The 25,995-nt window shown below is 40.2% G+C and overlaps 1 protein-coding gene across 8 annotated transcripts in view; it reads right to left on the reverse strand.

The window, feature by feature from the left end:
• arfgef1 (ADP-ribosylation factor guanine nucleotide-exchange factor 1 (brefeldin A-inhibited)) overlaps positions 1-24,260 on the reverse strand; it is a 57,129-nt gene extending 32,869 nt beyond the window's left edge. For 6 of the 8 annotated variants that reach the window (XM_037756412.1, XM_037756413.1, XM_037756409.1 and 3 more), the window contains exons 1-2: positions 23,869-24,260; positions 2,627-2,657 (exon numbers count right to left, since the gene is read on the reverse strand). In XM_037756412.1, coding sequence (XP_037612340.1) covers positions 2,627-2,657; positions 23,869-23,992 — 155 coding nt within the window. In that variant the 5' untranslated portion in view covers positions 23,993-24,260. The remainder of the gene's footprint in view (positions 1-2,626; positions 2,658-23,868) is intronic. The other 2 variants (XM_037756414.1, XM_037756411.1) reach the window with 2 other exon arrangements.
• Between the last annotated feature and the right edge of the window lie 1,735 nt (positions 24,261-25,995).

The raw sequence follows: 25,995 nt of genomic DNA on the forward strand, positions 1-25,995 counted from the left end.
AAAGAGGAAACAGTCACAAATTAAAGAGGAATTGGAGAGGGAATAAGCGACCATAAAAATATATGAACGCAGAGATTTAGCAGTATTGCAGCCTCCTCATCATTTTCAAAACCTTCAGATCAAAGTGAAGCTGTGATTCAGCAAAGAGCATCCGCTCTGCTGTCTCCTCTGTGTGGTCTGACCCGGTCTCTCCATCTCTCTGCTATTGTGCTGCTGTGTGTGTCTGCAGCGAGCTCCTCTCCTCTGGCTTATTCCTGGACTCCCTGCTTAATGTCAGCCGGCCTGCTCTCTCCCCTATAATCAGCCCGACGTCACACTTAGCCTGCTTATAAAACATTATATGGCCATTAGCTGGGTTTTAGACAGCTAGGTCTACATGTACGACTCCCACAGTGCCACAGTTGGGTGTTAATTTCAAGCTTAGGGTGTGTATTTGATCTGATTTGTATGTCAGTAAATCAATATAATATCAATAATATGTGATTACATGTCGTCTGGGATTTGTTTATAGTAATATTGACATGTATCTTGAATGTTGAGCTTCATCCTTGACCTTGGAGGTGACAAAAGTCTGACCCTGTTACCAATCAAGGTCCCCTTTTACTCTATTGCTCTGGAGCTTTCAACAGTACTGTCTTCTTCAGCAGTTGAAGTTTGCTCAGTTGGAACCGTTACCGTTGAAGGAATAGTTCAACATTTGGGGATTTATGCTGATTTGCTCTCCTCCCAAGAGTAAGATGAGAAGATCAGTTACCACCTGGAGTCTCCACTGGTTGCCTGGCAACCTCACGCTGACAATAAGATAAGACTCAGACAGGAAGTTACCGCGCCTGGCAACAGTCCAACACATAACCGCCCAACACTGCAATGTGCATGGATTAAATGAACATGAGGATAAAATGTGTTAATTACTGAACTTCAAAGGTGCTGGTAGGCGGGTTGCGTACCTTTCGACAGAGTTATTGACCCGTTTTTCCAGTCTTTGTGCTAAGCTAACCATCTGCTGGCTGTAGCTTCATATTTAGCAGACAGACACAATGTCAATAATCTCATCCAACTCTTGGCAAGAAAGTGATTTCCCCAAATGTCTACTACTAGCCAACATGAATTAGGGAAAGTCTGAACGTCTACAGTGCCGTGACAAAACTTAATCTATGGATGAAGACTGTGTGATACAGTTGAAAGCTCCAGAACAAGCCAATAAGTGCACTTTGAGTGCAAAGTGTTTTTGTAGATCTTTTGGTCATTACTTTCACTTAACAGTTTATTTTGAAAGCATTTCCTAAAGTGATTTCCACATCATTATATCTCTACATATCAATATCTAAATTATGAACTAATTATTTTCATTGTCGATTATTTTTTCTCGATTAATCGATTAGTTGTTTGGTCTATAAAATGTCAGAAAATGGTGAAAAATGCTAAGAAGACGTCCCCAAATGTCTTGTTTTTTTTCACAACTCAAAGATATTCAATTTACTGTCATAGAGGAATAAAGAAACCAAAAAATATTCACATTTAAGAAGCTGGAATCAGAGAGTTTTGACTTTTTTTTTCTTTAAAAAATGACTGAAGTCGATTATCAAAATAGTTGGCAATTAATTTAATAGTTGACAACTAATCGATTAATCGTTGCAGCTCTATTAAATTGCCATTATTGCTCAGTGTCATCTCGTCCTTTCATCTACTATATAAATGGTTTCTAACTTGAATTTACAAAAAAAATCTATAATATCAGGATGTATGTATCCAGAGAGATATAAAATTGCATATACTATGATAGATATGGCCCATCCCTACTGTTGCGATTTTAAAGATGTCCTTGTTAAATCTGGCCTTGTGTGCGACACAAAGGGAAAACAATTCAAATCGGACTGCATACTCACACACAAAAAAAAAGTATATTTGTATTCCTGAGTAGAACTGCGAGACAATTGCATCTATATAACATGACAAATAGCTGAGAGTTGTAAAGCGCCTGAGATGAATCCAAAAGCAGCAGCGTCTGTGTGTGAGCTGGGTGTGGCTGGCTGCACACTGCTTCTAAACCCATCCATCTATCTTTGATGTAGCAGTCCTAACCTTAAGGGTAAAATCTGGATGAAGTTGGTTACTGCCTGGTAATGTGGAGAGAATGGAAAACGCTGGACAGAGATAATGGGTAGTGAATATGGAGGGAGGGACAGTGTGGGAGAAAGAGAGGGATAAAAATGAAACGGCAGGAGGAGGAAATGATGGGGAAGAGGAGAGGTGGCACTCATGCTACGTTTCATTCAAAGCCCACGTTATTTGGCAGCCCGTACACGAGCACACCAAACGTGCACAAACACACACACACACAGACTCTCAAAAACAAGTTAGGCAGGGGTTCGTGAAGAACGCCATTAATGAGAAGACAAGGGGCTGCTGGGAACAGGCCAAGCAGAGACACAAACAAACACACACACACACACACACACACACACAGGTCTAATCCCCTTCACTAGTCTGAACACAGGAGAAAGCAACAGAGAGGCTTGCAGTTGAGCCATGAATTTTACAGTGACTGAACAAGCAGAAAGAGACACAAAACCAATTATATGACCCTCGATGCCGTATTGTGGTATGTAATTAATCAATCGCTTACCTTAATTTTTCTGATTCCTCTTTGATTTCCTCTGAAAATAGAAAAAAAGGAAAAGTATGAGCCTTGGGGGGGATGTAAATCCTGCAGTATTTTACTCCTCTAATGACACCATAGGGAGTAGAGCACATATCAGGCACGGCAGCACAGAGGATTGGACTTATCTAGGAAGGACGTTTTTTTGAGAAAAAAGTGTTTGCACACCAGATCAGATGATGTTTTTCAGAGTGTGTGTGTGTGTGTGTGTGTGTGTGTGTGTGTGTTTGTGCGACCACCACTTTCCCTCCCAGAGGATTAGGCTACATACTGTACAGTACGTACTGTGCTGACACTTATAACTGCACATATTTGACACGTTTTGTACTCTGGATGCAAGAATACAGTGAGTTCTCAGATACGTCAAAAGTATTCAAGCAGGAAAGAGTGTGTCGTCATGGTGATGGTCTTGTTGACGTCCCACCGCCGCGCAGGAAGGAGCCTGGTTAATGTATTGCCTCAGCCCCCAAAAATGTAATCATTATTCACTCTGCCGCCGCCGTGTCCGTGAGCCGGGCCAACATTTGTGTTTATTTCACAGATCTCCAGGCATGAAAGCAGTTGTATGAACTTGCTGAGCACTGGCACAGAAGAGCAGGAAATACAGACACACACAGAGGGAGGGATGAGTGAGATAGAGAGACAGAAATAGAGCGAAAGAGAGGCCAATTGGTACTAGACATTAAAGGGGGCCATCAATGAGGAAGCTTTTTAAAAACACAGCGGCAATCGGCAAAGTCCTCACAGAATTGCACCAGCCTGTGATGGTTGGGAAAAACCCCAGTAATGCAATGACAGCCCAATTATTTCACTGCTGGAAGGCTAACAGTCCTTTCAAAGAAATCCACTTGGCGAGAATATTTAGCACTTAACACTCCGTGGAATTAAATTAAGGCTGGTTTCAAACGTGTTTTTACTGTATTACCCATGTGGGGAAAACAGTCGTGAGTAGGAGAAGCGAAGCCGAGTGTCGGTTTTGAGTTGGAACCATCTGAAGCAAATCTATACATCCCGTTACATACATGCAGTCTCTGTGGATCCACATCTGACACGAGATCCAAGCACATATGATCTTGTCATCTTTTCATGTCATTAATCTGAGACAAAACTGAGTGGGATAATAGAGCCTTGACCCAAGTCTCATCTTTCAGTGTGTGCATCAACCGGAGAGTGTTATGATGGCTTTGTTGCACTGCCTTCAATGTTTTGTACACACACACTACTGTAATGATGCGACTAATGGTGCTTTCAAATGGGGTTGTGTTTACCGTGTTCATGAGAAGAGTCCAAATGAACGCCCCCCTCTTGTGGGATTCCCAACCTTGTAAGTGGAAAGTTTCTGAAAGTTCCGAGTTCATGAGTTGAGACGTGTTTGTTGACGTTGTCAGAAATGTTGGAGGCCTTGGAAGTTCATTTTTTGGTGCATAATAAGTTAGTATATTGTAATTTTGTATATTGTTTTTCTTCGTAATTGTATAATTTGTCTGAGGAAAATGTTGATATTCCCAACGGCCTCATATTTTTCCTGTCATTATGCCTTTGCATATCCTGCATTATGCTACCCACTTGCCAGAAAATTGTTAGCCTCTGTGGCTTCTAGATGCCGACAGTAACGTTAATATTGCCGTTGCTTAGCAGCCGTGTTCTCACGACTTAACCACTTGAACGCCAAGCATATTGTGTGCACGACTTCCCATGTCGTAAACACAAGCTCACGAGTTTCATTTGAAGGCACCATTACTCACTAATTAGTCTGTTGATTCTTTTTAACATGTCCTAGAACTCAAGGTGAAATCTTTAAATCGCTCGTTTTGTCCCACTAATGATCCAAAATCCAAATGTATTAAAATTGACAATGAAATAAAAAGAGAAAAGCATCCTCACATTTTAGAAGCGGCAAATATTTGGTGTTTTCCTTGATATAAGATGAATCAATTAATAATAGGGCCACAACTAATGAGTATTTTCATTGCTGATTAATATTTGATGCTGGAGTAATTGGATGGGCAGCATTCAATCAGAAATGATTGGAAGTTCTGGCTCAAGCCGACAGACTGACGCAGTCGGTGTGTATGAAGCTTCAGATTTAACAGGAACAAACATAAACAGAGAGATGAAACACACAGATGGAGAGATATAGGAGTGGATGTGCTGCTGAGAGATACCAGGCACCGCCAATTAACTGGTTATAATGATGACAACGTTCTCATATTATCTTTGACCTTTTGATTTATATCGTAGGGACATTTTTGGAAAACCTCTCATTATATTGTGTTTGTTTTATGTGTTTTCCTCTTGATCATACTGCAATACTATTGCAGATTTCTTTCTTTCCAAGTAAAATCGGGCACTTGAAGCCATAATTGTTTAAGTTTTTAATAAGTTTTGGTTCCCTAAGCGAGAGAGGTGTTGACTTAAACACTACGTGCAGTATTAACTACTTTTACTGCTGCTTTGTGTCCTGACCACATGTATGACCGGCACAAAATACATTGCTCGAAGTCAGTGGTTTCATCCCTACGGCTGCAAATAATATTTCTAAAAGCAATTAATCTGTGACTACTGATTATTCCATAAAATTTCAAGAAATACTGAAAGTTCTTCAAATAGCTTATTTTGTCTGACCAACAGTCCAAACAGTATTTATTTTACAATGATACAAAATAGGGCTGTCACAATATCAGATTTTCACTACACGATTACCAAAAAAAATCACGATAATCTATAGAAAATTTGAAAAAAATAATAATAACAATCATAATCAGTCAAATTCATCTTTAACTTAATTTATTGTGCGTTTTGCCTCTTTTTTGGCAAATGAATTACACTGAAAATACGAGTGTAGGGAGGTGGAGAGAGAGTCTGTAACTATAACTGTACAAAAAGTGTGATTTAAGAGGTGCTGGATTATTTACACAATATTAACATATCTGTATTATTAACAAGATATCAATATTTCATTCTTTAAATTTCATGGTTATCGCCAATATTGGTATATCGCGGCACCCCTAATACGAAACAAAGAAAAGCTGTGAAATTTCATATTTGAGAAGCTGGAACCAGCATGTGTTTTTGCGTTAATAAAATTACCGCAACGCAAGTTAATCATTCATTATCTGAATCGTTGTTGATTCATTTTCTGTTGATCAACTAATCCATTAATTGACTTGTTTCAGCACTAATTATCACTATCATAAATACTGCATTATGATCCCCATGAATATTCATCAGCATAATCTTCCTTCTCTGTGTATTCCCTTCAAACTTTTAGAGTTTTTTCCCCACCAAACTGAATAATCAGCACAGTCCGATCTCTTATCTCTCCCAGCAGCTCCCCTTTCACTTTAGCTATAGAGCGCTAGACAAAGCCTGACATCATAGAGCTGGACCCGAGAGAAAACTGGAGCAATATCACACCGTACTGCACGCCACAGTGAAAGAAAACGCTGTGTGCCTGTCTCTCTCCTGCCCAGCTCTGTAATCCATAATATAAAAGTTACAGCAGGACTCCAGAGGTCTCTTTTACCAGGATGTGTGAAATTACAAACACGCACTGACCCCAGGCTATTCCGCTTTAATATCAGCTTCACGTCAAATGATTTCTGAAGCACAGGGCTATCAGATTTATGCAAATACACACACACAAGTCAAAACAAGAAGGCAGGCAGGTAGGCACACACACAGGCAGCCGGTTTGATGGGAGCGGTGGGGTTGTCATATTGTCTGTGTAAGTAACCGTCAGATAATTAGCTTGGTGTGTCGGGAGGAGTGTTGATGAGGAGGAATTGTCACCCAAGGATTTGAACGGTGATACCATGGCAACGGTGGGTGGTGTTGGTGATGAGGAAGAACAGATATATAAGTGCTGGATGCTCCTGGGACTGGGCAGACGCGAGCCGCAAATTAAAGCTGTGGAATCACGACTGATCTGCCAGCTACCGGTCTCAAAACAAACACACACAGTTATAGAGTGCAGACATATGCTGAGAGGCAGGCATGGGCTGCCGAGTGGGACTAAAACACACACACACACACACGCAGAACTAAACAATTATTTATTAGCCATGATATAGAAGAACAAATGCTGCAATGAATGAATCTGGTAGCCACATTTTTTAGTGTGCATTTGCCTCATAGCAGACAGAGAGAGTTTAAAAAGGATCTATTATGCTCATTTTCAGGTGCATACTTGTATTTGGGGTTCCTACTAGAACATGTTTACATGCTTTAATGTTCAAAAAATGCTTTATTCTTGCTGGTATCATGTAAATGTGTTACTTGGTGACATCACCACATTACGGAAGAAAAGGTGGGGCTTCAAGCAAGGCGTATCAGGCAGTTCAGGAGCAGTGTTTCTGTGGGTGAGAGTAACTCCCTTTGGCTTGGATTAAGGCTTTGTAACTTTGCAGACCTTTTAGATTCACAAAAAAAACTATAAAACACACTAAAGGAAAGGGAAAAAGCACAAAAGCATAATAGATCCTCTTTAATTTAGTGGATAACTTAAATAGAACAGTCAATAGGTGCCGAGTTTTAAAGCAGCTTGTTTATACATCAAATATTTTTCCAAACCCCTCAAATATTTCCGGTGTTCTGTGGAATTCCAGATATTTACTTTAAAAAAAGGGAAGTGTGGTATTTCTTCTGTACAGACTATGAGCCCAGAAATGGCAGCTTTTTGTTACTTATTAACCCAACCCCCCCTCTCCCTCTACCTCAGCTCTGCAGCAGTCATACTAAATACTGGTGACCTTGAAGACGCTGTGTTCTTTTCCCTGGTTTGTATAAGGACAAGAAGAAAGAACAACAACAGCAGCAGTAGTAGTTCAGTGTAGTGGGTAAAACCTCCTCCATGCTGCTGTCACACAAGACTACAGTGATGCAGATGAAACTGAATGGCTCACACCTTTTCAGTCTAATGAGTCCACGTGAAAAAGACCAGCTGCTTTTGTGAATCAGCTAGTGAAACATTGAAAATGAAAACTCCCAAAAATGCAAAATTGGTGTATTCACTGCAAAAATCTCCATCTCTCCACACATCCATTATTCTCCTATTACATCTTAAAACATATTTTCCTAAAAGTCGAAACAATTTTGTGAAAATACTAGGGGTGTAACGATCCAATATCATGGATGCAAAGTGAAAACATTGATACATATCATCATATTTAAGATACTCCTTTATTTTGAAATTCTCATGGCACGTCTGTGTCACCATTTCCGTCCAAGCACACCTCCTTCCTACAGAGCCGGGTAATAAAACTGTCAAATCATATTTTAGTTGCTTTTTGTGAGTTGATATAAATATAACTGATATTGTTAAATGGACATATGATATTGTCTCATATCAATCGCAGGTCCATGACCTTTTGATATCAGCAAATATCATGTCCAGAGAATCAATATAATATCGTATCGTGATGAAACTTGAACCCCTAGAAAATACCACTATGAAAATAAAGTCAAAACAAACTGATTTGCACTGGATTGCTTTACCTGTTTAATCATAATACATCATATATACTGAATTATAGGCTTGATTTTGCTGTATCATCACCATCATTGCTGTTCTGTTGCTTCAGCAGGTGAGAATAAGATTACTGGCCCTCACAATGCTCCCCTCAAAAACAAACACTGAGGCTGAAACAGTGCTTTTACCAACCCCCAGTGGGGGAAGTGGCATACATAATACACCTATTTCACTGACCAGATACATTAGACAGAGCCACCCTGCTCTGCTGTGAGCTACAGCCCAGAGAGACTAGACCTCAACACAAAGCCTCTGACAGCTCCATAATGTATGAGAGCAGCCTGCTAAGCCCTCAATCACCTCCACTGTTTCGCTCATCTTTTTCCCGTCTTACCCTGACTTTGACCCAGATCCTTACAGTAGATGACACTAAATGAGCATTAATGTCAGCCCTTGGAGAGAGAGTCATTTTAGACCTACATTTAACTTTTCTTTCATGAAGATACATGAAGAAATTTCCTATTTCCTCTGGTGTATTATTGCATTGGGCTGCTGACGCTATAGTGCTTGAGCAGCAGTGTCCACAAAGGCCAGTTAACCAATCCAGTCTTGACCAGATACTGTGCAAGTGTGAGCCTTTTACTCTGGTTTGAGAATCCCATATCATCTATTCAAGGGCCCCCAAAAGCTGCCTCTAAGCTGGGGGAGAAGGTCAGTCAAAAGCTGGCTAATCATTTCTCCACTCTGCTCTGGAGTGACTGCAGTCTCTCCAAGCCTGGATAAAGGCGAGAGTGGGCAGAGGGAGATTTCTGAGAGCTGGCAACTAAGTGCACAAAATGGACATGCAGCCGGGCACGCTCCAGTCAGGTACTTCCCCAAATGGTAGCCTATTGTAGCACCAACAGTATTAATATGGGGAAATATAACACTTCCTGAATTTCAGAAAACATCCAGCCCTCGGCTTCTGTTTTGATACCGTGACCCACAAAGCTGCTGAGTCAATGTTGCCAACCATTACGACATGATTAATTCATATCCGTCATGGAACCATATTTATTATTGGATTAGATACCTCCATGTCTGGTGAAGACAACACTGCACAAACATCCCCGTATAGATCAGCCTTATTAAAGCAAACATAATCGCCTCGGTCCCTCAGCACAACAAAGTCTGATATACGACACCGACACGACAATGTGAAAAATACATGAGATGACGGCGACATCGAGACAAAAGCTTCAGCACCTCGACACAAAGTCAGCTCACGCAAAACAACTAAATGCCACCTCTGTCAGCGACAATGTTGGGAAAAAAATGAGCGTGGTTCATGTTGTGATCAGCACTGTGGGGCCGTATGACAGCGACGGAAATCCTACGGGAAGGATAGCTGTTATTTTAAGAAAGAGAAAGGCACAACAACCTCACAGCTTCAGGTGACAGTGTCGGACTGAGATGCCAGAATAAACACAGCCTGATCTCGCTGAACTTGACAGTGAGCAGACACGGGTTTTCTGCAGTGCTTTTATATAATACATGTTTCAAAGGGGCTTATCAGTGATCCCTTCAATCACACTTACACTGAGCTACAGCAGCAAGCTGATCATGGCTTAGATATCAAGTGCACAATGGTGTAGTCAGCCTCTTAGGATGCAAATGTGCAGCTGTAGTAAATAAGGCTGATGAATCAGCAAGGGAAGTATTTGGGGAACCCCTGCTGAGCCAAAGGTTGGAAGCAGGATTGTAGCGGGGTTACCTCTTCAAATCCCGTTACAATCTGGAGGAACATCTGAGCCGTCCTCATGCAGCGACTACTACCAAAATCCCTGGAGCGCCGCAGTTTACACCCTATTGCTCCAAATGTGTTTATTTATGTATCTGGATGAAAGTGTTGCTAAAAGATGTGCATGCATATTCATTAAACCTCCACTGAATAAATAAACACTATAGCGAGACTAAAGCTATATCGTGTTAACTAGCGGGCGAAGCTACAACACATGATGATGCATTTCAGCAAAAACACAACATCCATTAACACATGCAAGCAGAAAAGCAGTCTGCTTTCACAGTGGATCACATCAAAGTCCGACTGCTTCTCGAGGCAGCATGACACAACAACCTGCTCCCCTTCAAGAGCTGCTCGAGTCTTCTTCCTGGGCGCCATCCTGCCTTAGTGGTGTGACAAAGCATTCCTGAGCCCAGCAGCGGCAGCCACGGAGACGACTGCTCGCCAGGAACATTAACACTGGAATCGTAGGTCCAATCGCCTGTGTGATTGTGTGCAACAAGAGACGTTTTTCAGATTTGCTGATTTATTTGCCAAATCATAATATAATATAATGTAATATAATATAATATAATATAATATAATATAATATAATATAATATAATATAATACAGACAATTAAAAGTTCCCTGTGGAGTTTTTTAACCTCTAGTAGCACTATGGTGTTTTTTTTGTGGACACACATGCACGTGTGATGTGATATAGTCCTGCCAATAGTTTCACACTATTCCACAGATCAACAGGTAGTGGTAACATGCCAAGACACGCAGCAATGCGCCAACAAAAGCAGGGAAGAAGAAGACTGCTAGCAAGTAAACATACTGTTCGTCCCAAGACCCATACTACCATACTATTTAGTATGCCAGAAAAATATACAGTATGTCCCAATACATGGTATGTCAAATGCAGTATGCCAAAAATACAGGGATGTCCTTCTACATCAGGCCGCATTTTGTAGTATGCCAGCCAGCATGCTTTTTTGGGCTATTCTGACCCACAATCCTCTGCAAAGCGGATTAATGAGCAAGAAGTTCAAGGTGCAATGTTTTGACGAAGTAGTACGTCCCAGTTGTATGCATACTGCATGCAACAGTACCAACTTTGTAAGGGCAGCTGCAGTATGTTCTAAAGTATAAAGAAAAAGTATGCTATTTGGAACGTAGCCATGGCTTGAAGCAATGAACGATTTGAAATACTAAAAAAAAAAAAACAGCTTTGCAAATGTTTTATGAGGAATGAAATGCTTTCAACATATTTGTTAGACACAATGCGTTTTGGTGAGCAACACTTAATGTAAACATAACTTTTGCTTGTTTACAAGAAAACCCCACAGGGCACCTTTAATTTAGTTTTTATGCAAAGTTGTGATTTTGCTCACTCTGAGCACCAAGTTTCTTAAAGACAAATGCTTCATCCATCCTTTTTCTTATATAACACAGGTCAATAATACAGCTGCACACTGTCCCCGTAGCCTAAAGTAAGGCTGCATTATATATGTAAACCAATCAAATGTTGTTATTCTTGATGGCTTGATTGCCATAAGAAAAAGTACCCTGCATCACAGCTTTCCTACAAGAGTCTTAGAGTTTTTTTTTGTACAATACCCGCAGAGAGTGAAGTGTCAGTTCGAATCTGTTGTGAAAGACGGTTTGGACGGGATTTGCATTTTCGTCCCGAGCATAAACAAACACAGAAGTCCAAATGCAGTTTTTCAACCAGCAGCAGCTCATCCGAGGTGCAGTACATCTGCAGAATGATGTGTAAATAGAGGCAAAGCGGCCATTATTTCAACCCAAGGGGGCTTTGCTGCTCGCTGACGCATGCTGTCAATGTGGAGACTTTATTCAAAATGCCCGGCTGCTGTCTGTTTGTTCGCGCTGCCCTGCAGTTCTATTGCAAAGCTGTGTGTGTCAGGAATACGTTATTGGGTTTTTAAAAGTGGACAAAAAGAAATGGCGCACCTGGACTGCAATGGATTACAATAATTAAATATTGCAGGTACTTTAAAATGCCTTAATTAACCTTTATAACTTTTCAATTAAAAGGTTGGAGGAGATATACTGGACTCTCTCCTAGGCTCATGTGAGTGGTATCCTCAGTTAGAGTAAACTTCAATGGTGTGTGAGGCAGGTAAAGTGATGCAATGACAGGCTTGGGAGGCTGCACACACCTGGGCAAGTATTCTTGCTGACTAAAGCTGTTGGATTAACACTAATTCAATAAGTAGACATTCTGCCAGCAACATGTTCACACACAGAATCACAATCAAACATGCACAGATACAGTACGCACACACACACGCGCACACACACACACCAAAAATCTCATGAGAGCTCTAACATTTCATCAATTAAGACACAGCAGAGCCTGCTCCTCTGGCGGGAGGGACAGAGATAAACAGACAGCTCTCTGGAGACGCTCTGCAGTACGTCACGAGACCAGCAGCAAGAAAACAGCCTCGCCGGGAGGGGACGGCGGCGGCGAGGAGAGAAAAGGGGAGAAAGCGAGAGAAAGCAGGGACAAGGATGAGGTCTGGCTTCCAAAACAAATCCGCTATGTAAACCTGTCTCTCGCCGGCTCCATGGTTTGTGTCCATGTGTTGTTTGAGTGTTTGTGCTCGTATTACAAGGCTACTAGAGGGGAACAGTATGGTAGTTTTCATTTTAACACCGTAGTGAGATATGTTTTGGTTATTTCTGTGTGTGGCCTTTTCCATTAAAAGCCTCTACCACAGAAGGAATAGAAGAAATAAAGAGAGAGAAGTAGAAAGGATTTCAACGCATCCTAATAGATGTCGACCGATAGTGGATTTTTAAAGGCTGATATAATAACGATAATATGGAGCAGGAAAAACCTATTAATCTGCCGAAACCTACTTTACATCTGCAGCAGCCTAGTCGGCTACTTTTGCATACACCCTTTTTAATAAATCCGGTTTTTGTCTCTCTGAATTTAATAATTCGTCAGAGAATATCCTGAAGTGTGATTTGGTGGATTACATCGCTGGACATTTTTTTATTTATCTGCAATGGCTGATGCACTGTTCTGTGGTTTACAGTAGGACTGGCCAGGATTACTTCTGTTGCGCGTCCCGTTACGTTGTTAAATACCACTCTTGCAAACCTTTAATGTTCATGCATATTCCCGGAGTAAGGAGGATCCTAAAGTGTGCGATTTCATTTCATGAATGGATGGTTATGTGGCTGGATTATTTGAAAGAAAGAACGCCAAATTGGTAAGTAAGTTAAAGTAACAGTGGATAATTTATTTCCCTCCCTGTCTGCCTGTCTGGTATCTGGGACAAAGAGCTGATCATGTTGCGTTAAAAATTCGAGAGTTAACTTTTTTTCTCCACCTCTACAGTACCGTGACTTTGTGTATGGAGCCTCCATGCACAGCGGTGATGTATGTCCCCGCGTGACTAGTGCCGGCTTTGCAGCCATCGGCCACTATCAGAGCCGCAGAATCGGCCGAACAGATTAATCGCTCTACCTCTACATCACTTCCTGCCCTTTAGGTGGATAAAAAAATCTGCAATAGGATAACACAGACTCCTTCCTAATGGGCTTCCAACAATCTTTACACACACACAGACACAGAGGAGAGGTCAGAGGTCACTCCCTGACTCAGTCTCCATCACATGAGCGAGGAGCTGGAGACTGAGAAAGGGCATCCCGCCTCCTGCGATACCATTTCCATTTCAGAGAGCTTAGAGCCCATCTGCATCTGGCATGGATCCCATGGTTGGCTCTAACCACTCCGTATGCAGCCGTCAGCTAAAATTCAATCCGGTGCCCGATTGCTTTCACCTCAGTAAAACACGGTGGTCACGGTGACTATGCGTCTCCAGATATATGGACCACTGACAAGCAGGTAAAGAGAAAGATTGTGTGAGTGTGGCTGGATACGAGAAACAAGCTGAGGAGGCAAGAAAAGGACCCTGAGGACTCAGATGGACATAAACTGGCTTTATGATGGTGCACGATGTAAAAAGTACAGTTTTATCTCCATTCAGTGACCCCGTTATCCAGGCCGTGAACATTATTACATCTCTGGTGTATTTATTAATCAAGCAACAGCATTTTGAGAACAGTTTGTAATAAGACAATGTCCATAGGCATAATAATAACAAAGACTACACTGTAGCTTTACGCCGCTAAGATTAGCTAATCTGCGGATGGATCTACGCGTAGGTGTACACCTACACCTCCTACCGAACATAGATAAACACGGGGCAGCTGCGACCACCGCGGAGAGCCTGAGAAAAATCAGGCCCCTGACATTTCTATTGTGCAGGCTGAAAGAAAAGGTTGCACAGCAGTAATTACATTTGGAGGGGAAGAAGGAAACACTGTCAGAGGTTGTCTGGGCTACCTAATCGTGTGTGTGTGTGCGCACGCATGTATGTGTGAGTTACGTCCAACCCCCTCATTCGCACTTGCATAAGCCTGTGTCTAATCACTGGTCTCACTCCCATGGCTGAATCAAGGCTCTCCCATTTTTAGCCAAATAGTCACAAAACTCAGCCTCCACACGGCCTTGATTACTCAACTGTTGGTTTTGTTGTTGGAATGAATTCATCTTTAATAACTGCGCTGCTGATACATGATTTGGCACTTTTCTGCTTCAACGCCGTCCTCTGAAACGGGGTTATTATTATTGTGCAGGACTGTGCTGCACAAGCTGGAGATAATAGCCGGTCAATGGAAGATAAATAAGTGTACTGAGAACTGCATTTTCCTCAGCTCATTCAGCCAAAGTGCCCTTCCTCATCCAACCTGCCCTCTCCTAGGTCCCAGCATGCTCAGCGGCAAGCTATGATGGAGTAAAAACTTCACAAAGGTGCCCTATGTGAGACGAACCATTGCAGTTATTGTACCGCAAAGTAACCATCAGGTCGACGCTACAAAATCCCACTGGCCCGGAAAAACAACAACAAATCTTTTATTACCTCTGTGACCATCACCCTGAACAAATTTAAATAGGCTCTGTACCCTGACCGGTAACCCTAACCCCTACTCCTATTTTACCTGTGTATGTGTGTGTGTGTGTGTGTGTGTGTGTGTGTGTTTTTTTTTAATGTGTTTTAAATGTGCACTTTGTTTGATGTTGATCCTTGTCAAAAGGGAATTTATGTTGCTTTGTGCCAGACAATAAAAGTTTATGTATACCATATTCTAAAATTTGTTTGGACATATTTGTGGAAACACCTTATAAGTTTCAAGCTGTTAACTCATGTCCGTAGATTCCCTATTTCCACAAGCCCACATCAGCATTGGTTATGTGCTGTTTAGCGATTTAAACCTGCCCCTTCAAACATTCACTAGTTCGGAGAACCCATCATGCTGTTAAATTGATATTAACGCTCGGGAAGTGGAAGCTGGTTAGCCGTGCTTTCTAACATGTCTACTGGACGTTACTTTTCGTTCATGATATTTTAAGACCAGCTGAGTCATCAGCAGCATTCTTGTCATCAATGTGAAAGAAAACAACCAAACTCAGTGCAACAGGTAGTCAGCGCCCAGGTTAGTTAGCTTTTTAGGGTTTTTAGTTAGTCTTAGGTGTTTTGTAGGTTGTAAATGTTACATAAAACATAATTTTTTTCCAATCTAGACAACGTGTAAGTATTTAAAATATATGTTTACTATCTGCTTAGTGTCTGGGCCCCTATTTTCAAGCTTCAGATAGCTTATCAGGGTGCCTTGTGGTTGTACCTGTATCGTAACTGTGTTGTGAATAAACTGAAACTGAACTGAACTGTCAGTCAAAACCAATAACTCACACCAACTGGAGAGGACCATTTTAACCAAGTAAGTAGAAAACAAGTCAAAAACAAAACACCAAGGATAAATACACTGATTTAGTAGCAAACAATGTGTCTTAATTCAGTTCAAATGTAAGATCCTAATTTCTTCTGTGTAACCTCCTTCCTCACACCTTGTTTTGAACTGCCTCTTCCTCCCTCAGTAGAGGTGATGTATTATTTGCTTGGTACCGACTTTTCGTTGGGTGAATACAGATTATAGATCAAGACAAGATAGATACTACAGATAAATACAAACACCACAAGAAGAAACAGGAACAGAGAGGAAGAGAGGAATGGGAGGGTTTCTTTTCATTCGTCTCATCTGTTTGCGGTATAATTAATTTATCACCTGTCCCGGGACTGACGGAGGCATCAGTGGGGAGAAATAATGCATTATGTATGGAGGTATCAGTGTTAGAAAATAAATAAGAAAAAACACACTTTTCCTTCTAAATTCTAAACCGTCTCGTCCGTATAGATGAAAGGATTATTTTATGCTTTCAGAGGGAGCGCTGGCCCTGCCATGTTGACTACTCCGCTGCTCATTATCTGAATACCAGTCAACATTTGGGGTTACAAGCAGCTTAAGTGTCTGCACTTAGTCCGGAGGGGAGAGACGAGACAGAAACCAGGCACGGGGCCGCCTCACCCTTTCTCATGTCTCCCTTTCATTCAGGGTGATGTAGCAGTAGGTCGTCTGATTGTGGAACACATGATCGCAACACAGACTTTTTAACACTAGAGGTGTAAGAAAATATTGATACGAGTTTCCCGATATTATTTTGTGTAATACTGTATTGATATTCCAAAACACTGTATTGATTTTTAATTAACTTCTTAAAAATCCGACCGCTATTCCATGTTTCGGAGGTTGCAGCGGGCTCAGTTTTAAAGCTGGAGAGCAGTTAATGCTTCAAAGTTATGCTAAATTTTGGCGAGGAAAACTGGCATGGCGATTTTCACAGTCAATTAAATTGAAAAAAAAAAATCGCAATATATCGCTTTGCTTACAGTATCGCAATATATCGCAGTATAATGAATCGTTACCCCTGAATCATGATATGTATCGTACCGCCAGATTCCTGCCAATACACAGCCCTATTTAACACATACAGCACATTCAAAATCCAGTCAAGACCTCTTGTCCTATGGGCTTTTATCACTACTTTCTCAAAATTGATTAATCAATGTAATGATAAATAAGGCAAATAATCATTAGAGTCCGCCCTACGACAAAGTTTAGTCTGTCTAGTCTGGTCTCCAATTGTTTGCAGGTCCACTGTGCAAGAAGATTATGGATGTCTTTTGCGCTTTTAAGAAGAAAACTGAATTGTACATGCATCTGATTCCAGTTAAAGTCAAACAGTGGAACATTTAGTGCCATTTACAGCACTCTGACAAACGTAGTAAAATGTAGTTAACGGCTGCCATCTCTTCCCTCATTTACACTTCCTCATCTCCAGCAATGCCTGCCGGCTTCGTCAGCGAGTTGCCTGGTGTGCCTTCGCTGCATGGAAATCAGAATGAATCTGCCTGATTTCAACAAATGTCTGTCAGGAATATGAAGGATGCTGGTAAAAAGCTTGTCAGGTACACAAATCAGATAAGCTTTTATTATTCAGTAAGAGTGCAAAACATCCGCGGCTCGCCCTGACAGCAGCCCTCAGCTCCTGCCCTTCATATTTTGGGAAGGCTGTACGGGTAAAACCTTAATTAACAATCGGGATCATTTATAGCCCCAGTGCTTATCGTGGGTGAGCATGTGGTGACTATGGTGCAGCTTATCATGGAGGAGCATGTGTTCGCCATCTTTAATGATCAGAGGTACGTTTGTCCCATTAGCTTCCCTGCCGGGTAAAGAAAAGGTGGTCCGTGCAGGCAGTGGCCTTGATTTTGGTGCAAAACAGCAGCGTGCAAACTCCTGTTGATTTTTGTCTGTTTACAGATTTATTCAAAGCTTCTTTTGACCTTGAATGTGAAAATGTTTTGCCACAAAAGCAGTGGCATTAGTTGAACCTGTCAAACAACGTGGTTTGGTCTAAATTAAATCTTCCAGTGAAGAAGCAAACATGCCATGTATGAGCAGGAAACATTTCTTAATCATGAATGATTATTTAATAATTATTGACCATAATGTGGCAGAGAATCAATTAAGGAAATTGCCTAAAGTCTGATCTCTATTTCATAGCTTTCTTTACAAAAACAGCTGATTCACAGGTGTCTTTGAGACGTCTCTGCACATGAAAAACACGTCACCAGAGGGAACACTATTGTTCAAATCTTCTGAATTAAAGTGATGACACAAACTGACATAATATATAAATGTATAAACTGAATTTAACCAAATGTTTGGGAGCTCTAGTATCATGATAGATATGATAACAAAACACCCAACAACAACATCACCAACTTTTAAGAGTATTTGAAAGCGATAATGTTGATGAAATTAGAGGAGGAGATGAATAAATTAAAGGAAACAAACACTACCATTATAGCGTGCCAAGAGTCAGTGGACCGTGTCAATATAGCTACTAGCTCCTGGTTTATTGTAATTTTCTTTTCTCACATCCACCCCATGTTGCAAAACATTCAGATTTAATGAATGTCAAACCCTTCAGACCAGCAGGAACAAACCACAGGCACTCAGACTGTCAATATCTCAGAGCAAGCAAGCTGACAGGCCAATTGACAACGATAACGTTTGCTCACACAACACAACTTTCTGGCATAAAATCCGCTCTCACACATTCACCCATATAAAACCAAAGGCAGGCTTTTCCAGCAAAGAAGTCGACTATACCTTATACCTGCCCAGTGTGAAACAGCTAAATGAAAGAAGGAAATCGAGCATTTAGAAAGCCACGAGAGCCTGATGTTTTTCTCAAGAGTTGGTGGACCAAAGCGGGAACAAAACACCGCTGAATAATGGATTTCATCAGGTGGAAAAGAAGAATCCAATGCTGCTCTGTGTCTGCTTGATGCGTTTGTAGGTTAACATTTTAGCCATGATAATTAACAGCTATCATCCCCATATTAATAAGGTGCATGCTACAATGTAATGACCACTACATTTAAGCTACATCTATTAGGGATACACGATATATATTGAGCCCGATAAAGTATTGTCCAATAAAGGGAAACTTATATTATTATGTATTATTCTGATAACGAAATTATAGCCGATAAATTAGCGGCTGATAATACGAAGCCAAAATGCTTTCTTTGATTTAACAAGGCTATCTACAGTAGGTGGCACACCTTTAAAGTTGTTTTTTGCGGAGAAGAAGAACAAGTGCAGCATGCTAGAGAGCCAAGAATTTCGTCGCCGGTATGGATGTTTTTCACAGAAGAAAAGTTTCAGAAGAAGAAAACACGATTGCAATTTGCCACACAAGCTCTTTATTGTACTTTGCTAGCAAAAAAATAAATGAACATTTGAAGAGTCAGAAGTGTTCTTTGTTTTTGTTGTGTTAACAATAGTGATGCCAGTTAGATTTGGTCAAATCTATTAAATCATCCATCTTTGCTCACTACATTTTAGCCTTTCTTACCCTTAGGTGTGCATGAACTACAGGTTATGAACTACTTTTTGAAATGAAAGAAAAGTGAAATTATTGGTTATCTTATCGGTATCGGCCGTGAGAAGCAGGTATTTATTGGTTATGGGTATCGGCTAAAATAAATCCATATTGTGCATCCTTAGCGTCTATGTAATGAGTAAATAATCTTGTGATCTGTGACACCCATCTATCCAGCCATCATCTGTAACCGCTTATCCTGTTCAGGGTCGTGGGGGGGTATGGAGAGAATCCCAGCTGACATTGGGTGAAGGCTGGGTACACCCTGGACAGGTCGCCAGACTATCACAGGGCTGACAGATAGAGACAGACAACCATTCACGCTCACACTCACACCTTTTAGAGCCAATTTAGAGTCAACAGTTAACCTAACCTGCATGTCTTTGGACTGTGGGAGGAAACCGGAGAACCCGGAGAAAACCCACGCTAACACGGGGAGAACATGCAAACTCCACACAGCACCACCGTGCAAGCCCGTGATCAGTGACAAGAAAAACAAAAAAAACAAAGACCTATTGAGTATACAACACAGCTTCAGACATAGCGGAGTTCCCTTTTCCGGTGGCTGCCTCCAGAACCTGAACAGAACATGCATCTGCAGGTAACAAAAACTGAATCAAAAATGCATCTGCAACAGGTTTCCAGGTTGCAGCTGACCCTCAGATCAGACACCCTAAGGGGAGAGATAATGAGCAATGTGCTCAGCAGGACTCGACTCCTTGAGTAGTCTGGATACAAGTTCTCACTCCTCGTAGCTTGTACAGAGTCCCCTGATGTAGCTTGTTACAGTCACAGTAGGACTGTTTTGCAGTGAAGCCACGTGAACTTCTCAAGTCAGAGAGGACAGGTTGGGTTTAAAAACAATGAAACCAGCATCATGTGAAGCTAGCAATGCATGACGACAATGAGCCAAATCCTCTATGTTCGCTTCTGACAGGTGATAGGCAGATACAGACAGAGGGCCTTTGATATTTTGAGTTACCCTCCGTCTGTTTCTTACTATCAGACAGCTCCTCTCAAAGAAGCCGACGGTGCGATCCAAAGATAATAGGACCCTACACCGCTATAGTTTAGAGCGTGTGAGAAATTGAGAGGGTATTCTTTTTAAGAAACTGCTGGAGTGACATTTTGATAATCCAAGAGAAAGGTCAGCTTTGGGGAGCGAGCAGGGTGGACTGTCGCCACAGCCTTTTTACCTCATTCCTGTGCATTAAAACCCTGCAGTGATGAACAGTCTACATCTATATGGCAAGTAGGATCAAACAGGGATTGAAAAGCTAAATAAAAAATACCACCTTGTGTGGAAAAATTCCAACAATAACATGCTTTGCACTGTGAATAACAGGAGAACTTTCAGTGACAGCAAAGAAGAGAGGCACTCTCTCTGAGATGTCTCAGCCCCAAGAGCTGGAGGGGATTATGTAAGTCACTCAGTATACTGGGTCACCCAGTCGTTTTTGATACTACTGTACCACTGCTACGCTTATTACAGAGACTCCCATTTTGTATATTTGTAGTGGATGGCTGAGCCTCTCTGTGAAGTTAAAATCAGTTAATTATGACAAGATGTTATACTATTTTATTTTTTTGCACTGTGCTGTCACACAGTGAATAGCTAGGGTGTTACCTGTTCACAGTTAAATTTTCTGACCTGAGACCCACAACCACTGACTGCGTGACTAATGCTGCTTTTTAAAGGGACAGTACAACCTTCAATAGAATTCAGTGTTATTGTGAAGTGAATATTTTATCAGCAGCATAGAGACAGACTGTAGTGGTGATGTCATCTGGAGGGAAAATATGGAGCTGCTCCATAAACAGTGAACAACTGCTCGGCTATATGACAGTCAGCAGCCATGATGGTTTTTATTGGTTTATGTTAGGACCGAGCGATATGGCCAAAATCTTCGGTCACGATATACTGTAGGTCATTTCTAGGGCTGTCAAAGTTAAAACTATAATAACGCGTTAACGCAAATTCGCTTTAACAGCACTAATTTCTTTAACGCATTAACGCAACTTCTGATTGTTAGGTTGTAGCGGCCTCAGTTTGGGGCAAGTCATAGTCAAGTCAGCACACTGACACACTGACAGCTGTTGTTGCCTGTCCACTCCCATGTTGATAAGAGTATTAAATACTTGACAAATCACCCTTTAAGGTGCATTTTGAACAGATAAATAAGGTGTGATTAATTTGTGATTACTCACGATTAACTATGGACAATCATGCGATTAATCGCGATTAAATATTTGAATCGATTGACGATTGATATCATATCCCGATAACGATATATATCACGATACAGCATGTTTTCTCGTAGTTCAATAAATAAATAGTCTATATGAGTTAATAACCACATAGTAAAGCCTATTTTTGTATACTCCTGTGTGAAATAAATACTCGACAAATGTAGTATTTCTTAATTTAATTAAGAAATTTAGTGCAAAATTAACATTTTCATTTCAGTTTCAAGTGAAATTAAAAAGAAAGTTCCATATATACACATTTGTTAATGGCATTGATCTGTGTGGTAATGTAAAGTGTGATGTAAAAACAAAACCACAATCTTAAAATGATATTCCCTCAAAATATCTCACATCAGATTCTCTGGAAATTTGAGATGGTATGTGCTTATTATTATGTATTTAGATGACATAATTGTGTATCACAATATCTTGATATATGATTTCATCATGATACGATTCCATTGAAAGGCGATGGTTTATGGTTGTTTTCTGACTGGTGGGCCTACATTTCAATAAAAGCCACATAGGGTGACTAATTCACTCACAATGGACAAAGAGTAACACCTGATGACATCATCTGTTCAAGTCCTTACGCTCTGATTCCCAGATAAAGAGACAATACTGACTCTCCACTGATCACTGGGGGAATTTATGGTGTATTTTCTCTTTAAACCCATGCTAGAGAGAGCCTCAGTCTTTCCTCTGGCTCTCAGCACAGTGTTTCTGTCTGTTGCTCTACACACAATCAAGTGGGGGAAGGAATATATAATTTGTGTGTAGGTGGGTTGGTTTTACAAAACATCAGAGCAAGCCTAGACAAACACGATCGGTGTATTTAAGCCTCCAAGGGCATTTCAAAACCCTTAAAGAGCTGAATCAGTTGGTAAAGGCAGCAACTGGTCAGGACAGGTTGGCTGCTACACAACATGTATTCATTGTTTCTCTAGTAGTGTCATATTACTGCCTTTGCAGAACAAAACCCAGCTTGTTCCAACTCAGAACAGATCAAAAAAAAAGTCTGGCATGTGAAAATAACATTGGTTATGGTAGCTATTATTTATTATTATATATAATATATAATATATAATATATAATATATATTATATATTATATATCATATATATATTATATATATAATATATGACATATATATATTATATAATAATATATATATTATATTATTTATTATTATATATTATATATACATATTTATTATTAATAGTCACACCAAGGACGTGTTTTGGAAAATGCACCTGCTAACAAATAGTTTCATAAAGCTATTGCACATAGTTTAATTAAAACCGGACGTTACGTGTGTTGACTTCAAATTAAAAGCGCCGTCACCGTGACAACAGCTGGCGTGGATACGCCAAAAAGTTTGTTATTTCACATTAATTATTTCTTAAATATAATTTTCACTTTGTCATTATTATCATTTATCAGTCTTTTGATCAGCATCAAGTGTATTTAAAAAAAAAATGTAATTTTATTTTTAGCTCAAACCGGAAATGGTGTCTTATTATTAACCGTTAGCTTGACGTTGTTGTAGCATAGCGGTGCTACTGACAGTTGACACCTCCTGTCTTCACTATCCCGACTTTACATGTAGTTTAACAACGTAATAATGAAGAAGAGAGCTCAGGGTATTAAACAATTAAACTGTTTAATGCTTAAAATGTGTAATAAAAGGACAAATATGCGCTCCCTGATCTCAACTGCCAGTAACGGCCAGAAACTGTCAGCAACGGTTAACAGCCAGAAACGGCTAGCAACGGCCAGTAACTGCTAGTAACGGCTAGCAACGGACAGTAACTGCTAGTAACAGCTAGCAACGGCTAGTAGCGGCCAGCAACGGCTAACGTCTCCTCCTGTGTGTACCAGGAAGAAGACACAAACATCCCACAGTTATGGTGGCTAAAAAACATGAAATTAATCGGTTTTAGACACATATAGTTAACACTTTATGGATGTATAATGTGTAGGTGTTGTTCAGCTTGATATTGAGTGAGGATACAGGCGTTAACAACTTTGTTTTTGTGTCTAAATCTCGGCCTATTTCGCTCACATCGCTGCTATAGTTTCGCAGCATCGGTCCACCACCCTCCTCCTCCTCCTCCTGCTGCTGCACCATTTCCTTGTTTTACACGGACTCATTTCCATGGAGAACCCCCCTTGCCTTTTTGCCACGTCTGTTAAAAATACGCAGACAATATAGCAGCTTAATGCATGTACATGTGTTGCCAAAACACTGCGACATCGACAGGATAATAAGAAGTGAAAGGGTGTGACAGACATCAATGAGCTTAAAAACAAAACACAACTTACCAAGTGCCACCTCGCAGGCTTTGCGCAGTTGTGAGTGGTGAGCCTTTTTCACCTCCTTGTCGGCCAGGATCTTCTCCAAAGCTCGTGTTAGGAACATATTTTTCGTCTTTTTGCCCTCAAACATGTCGCAACCGGGAATATTTTTGGGGCGAGGTGTTGTTGCCTGGTCCCAAGAGAGAGAAAGAGAGAGAGAGGAGAGGAGGGTGCAGCCAGCCTCGAGTATAGAGATGTAGTCCTTTAGTAGATGTCAGTCTGCAGAGCCCCCTAACAGACAAACATAAATAAACACAGAAGGTGTGAGGTAAAATCCCTCAGATTGCCATTAAACGACCTGCCTCCTCCTGCGCCATGTTGGAGAGAGGAAACGACGTCACGTACGGCCGCAGTGAGGCAGCAGGGAGAGAGAGAGAGAGAGAGAGAGAGAGAGAGAGAGAGAGAGAGGGATGTCATGAGTGTAGTCTTACAGCTAAGCTTTAGTGCATAAGCCTTATATAGGCTTATTAAAGTCAGTCACATGTTAAATAACTGTGCATTAATATATGCATGCTATGAATTAATACAAGCAGCTTCAGTGTGTGCAGGATTTCTCTTTTTTTTGCACAATAAAACAACTTTTCTACTTACATACTTACAATATTTGCACATTATATAGTGTGCATGTGTTAAAATAACTGGCATTAATATATGCATGCTATGAATTAATACAAGCAGCTTCAGTGTGTGCAGGATTTCTCTTTTTTTGCACAATAAAACAACTTTTCCACTTACATACTTACAATATTTGCACATTATATAGTGTGCATGTGTTAAAATAACTGGCATTAATATATGCATGCTATGAATTAAACCAAGCAGCTTCAGTGTGTGCAGGATTTCTTTTTTTGCACAATAAAACATGTAAACTTTTACATACTTACAATATTTGCACATTATATAGTGTGCATGTGTTAGATGTAATTGCATATAAATTATTATTATACATTATATATATATTATATATATTATAATATATATTTTTAATAATTATATTTTATATTATTATTATAAATTATTATTATTATTATTATTATTATTAATAATAATAATAATAATAATAATAATTATATAAATAAGCCTATACTTAATTTAGTTGTTGTGTGAATATGTGGTATGAACAGGAAAATTGAGCATCCAATTTGTGATTTTTTTTTACAGCTAAATTACAGGTATATTATAAAAAAAATAAAATAAAGACTTTGACATTTAGAAGAAAAATAAACATTTTTGTGATGATAATAACTGAAAATACATGGGACATGTTTCACTCCGGCATTTAGAAATATTAGCCTTCTGATGTAAATAGGGCTGCAACTAAAGATTATTTTTATTGTCAATTAATCTGTCGATTATTTTCTCGATTTATTGATTAGTTGATTGGTCTATAAAATGTCAGAAAATTGTCAAAAGTGTCAATCAGTATTTCACAAAGCCCAAGATGACGTCGTCAAATGTCTTGTTTTCTCCACAACTCAAAGATATTCAGTTTACTGTCATAGAGGAGTAAAGAAACCAGAAAATATTCACATTTAAGAAGCTGGAATCAGAGAATTTTGACTTTTTTCCCTTAAAGAATTACTCAAACCGATTAATCGATTATCCAAATGGTTGCCGATTAATTAAATAGTTGACAGCTAATTGATTAATCGATTAATCTTTGCAGCTTTAGACGTAAACACATCTTAAACATCTCGTTCTCTTCCTCACCCATATTTATTAAAATGTTTTCTCCACTTGAGAGCCTGGAATTGGATTTTTTAATTTCACCCCAACCCATGGTTGTAGTCATATTTGTTCCTCTTCATAAACAAAGGCAGAATCTTAAAACATGAATAACTCAATTATTGTCTATGGTCCTTATGTTGCATTTATATATATACCTCTTTGCTCAACCCTTCTATCACTTTGCTTAATGCTTCACCTCATCTAGCTTTGACTGTTCGTGTCTACATGTTTAGTATTTGCTACACTGCCTTTTACGGCCTTGAGCAGCATTTAGCAAAGTCCGACAGCGAATGCATCCAAGAAATCTGGCAATTTGACAACACAGATTTGGCAGTTGTGGGCGGTAGAGTTCATTTTCACTTTGGG

The sequence above is a fragment of the Sebastes umbrosus genome, chromosome 21 (assembly GCF_015220745.1).
Source record: "Sebastes umbrosus isolate fSebUmb1 chromosome 21, fSebUmb1.pri, whole genome shotgun sequence".
NCBI lineage: Eukaryota > Metazoa > Chordata > Actinopteri > Perciformes > Sebastidae > Sebastes > Sebastes umbrosus.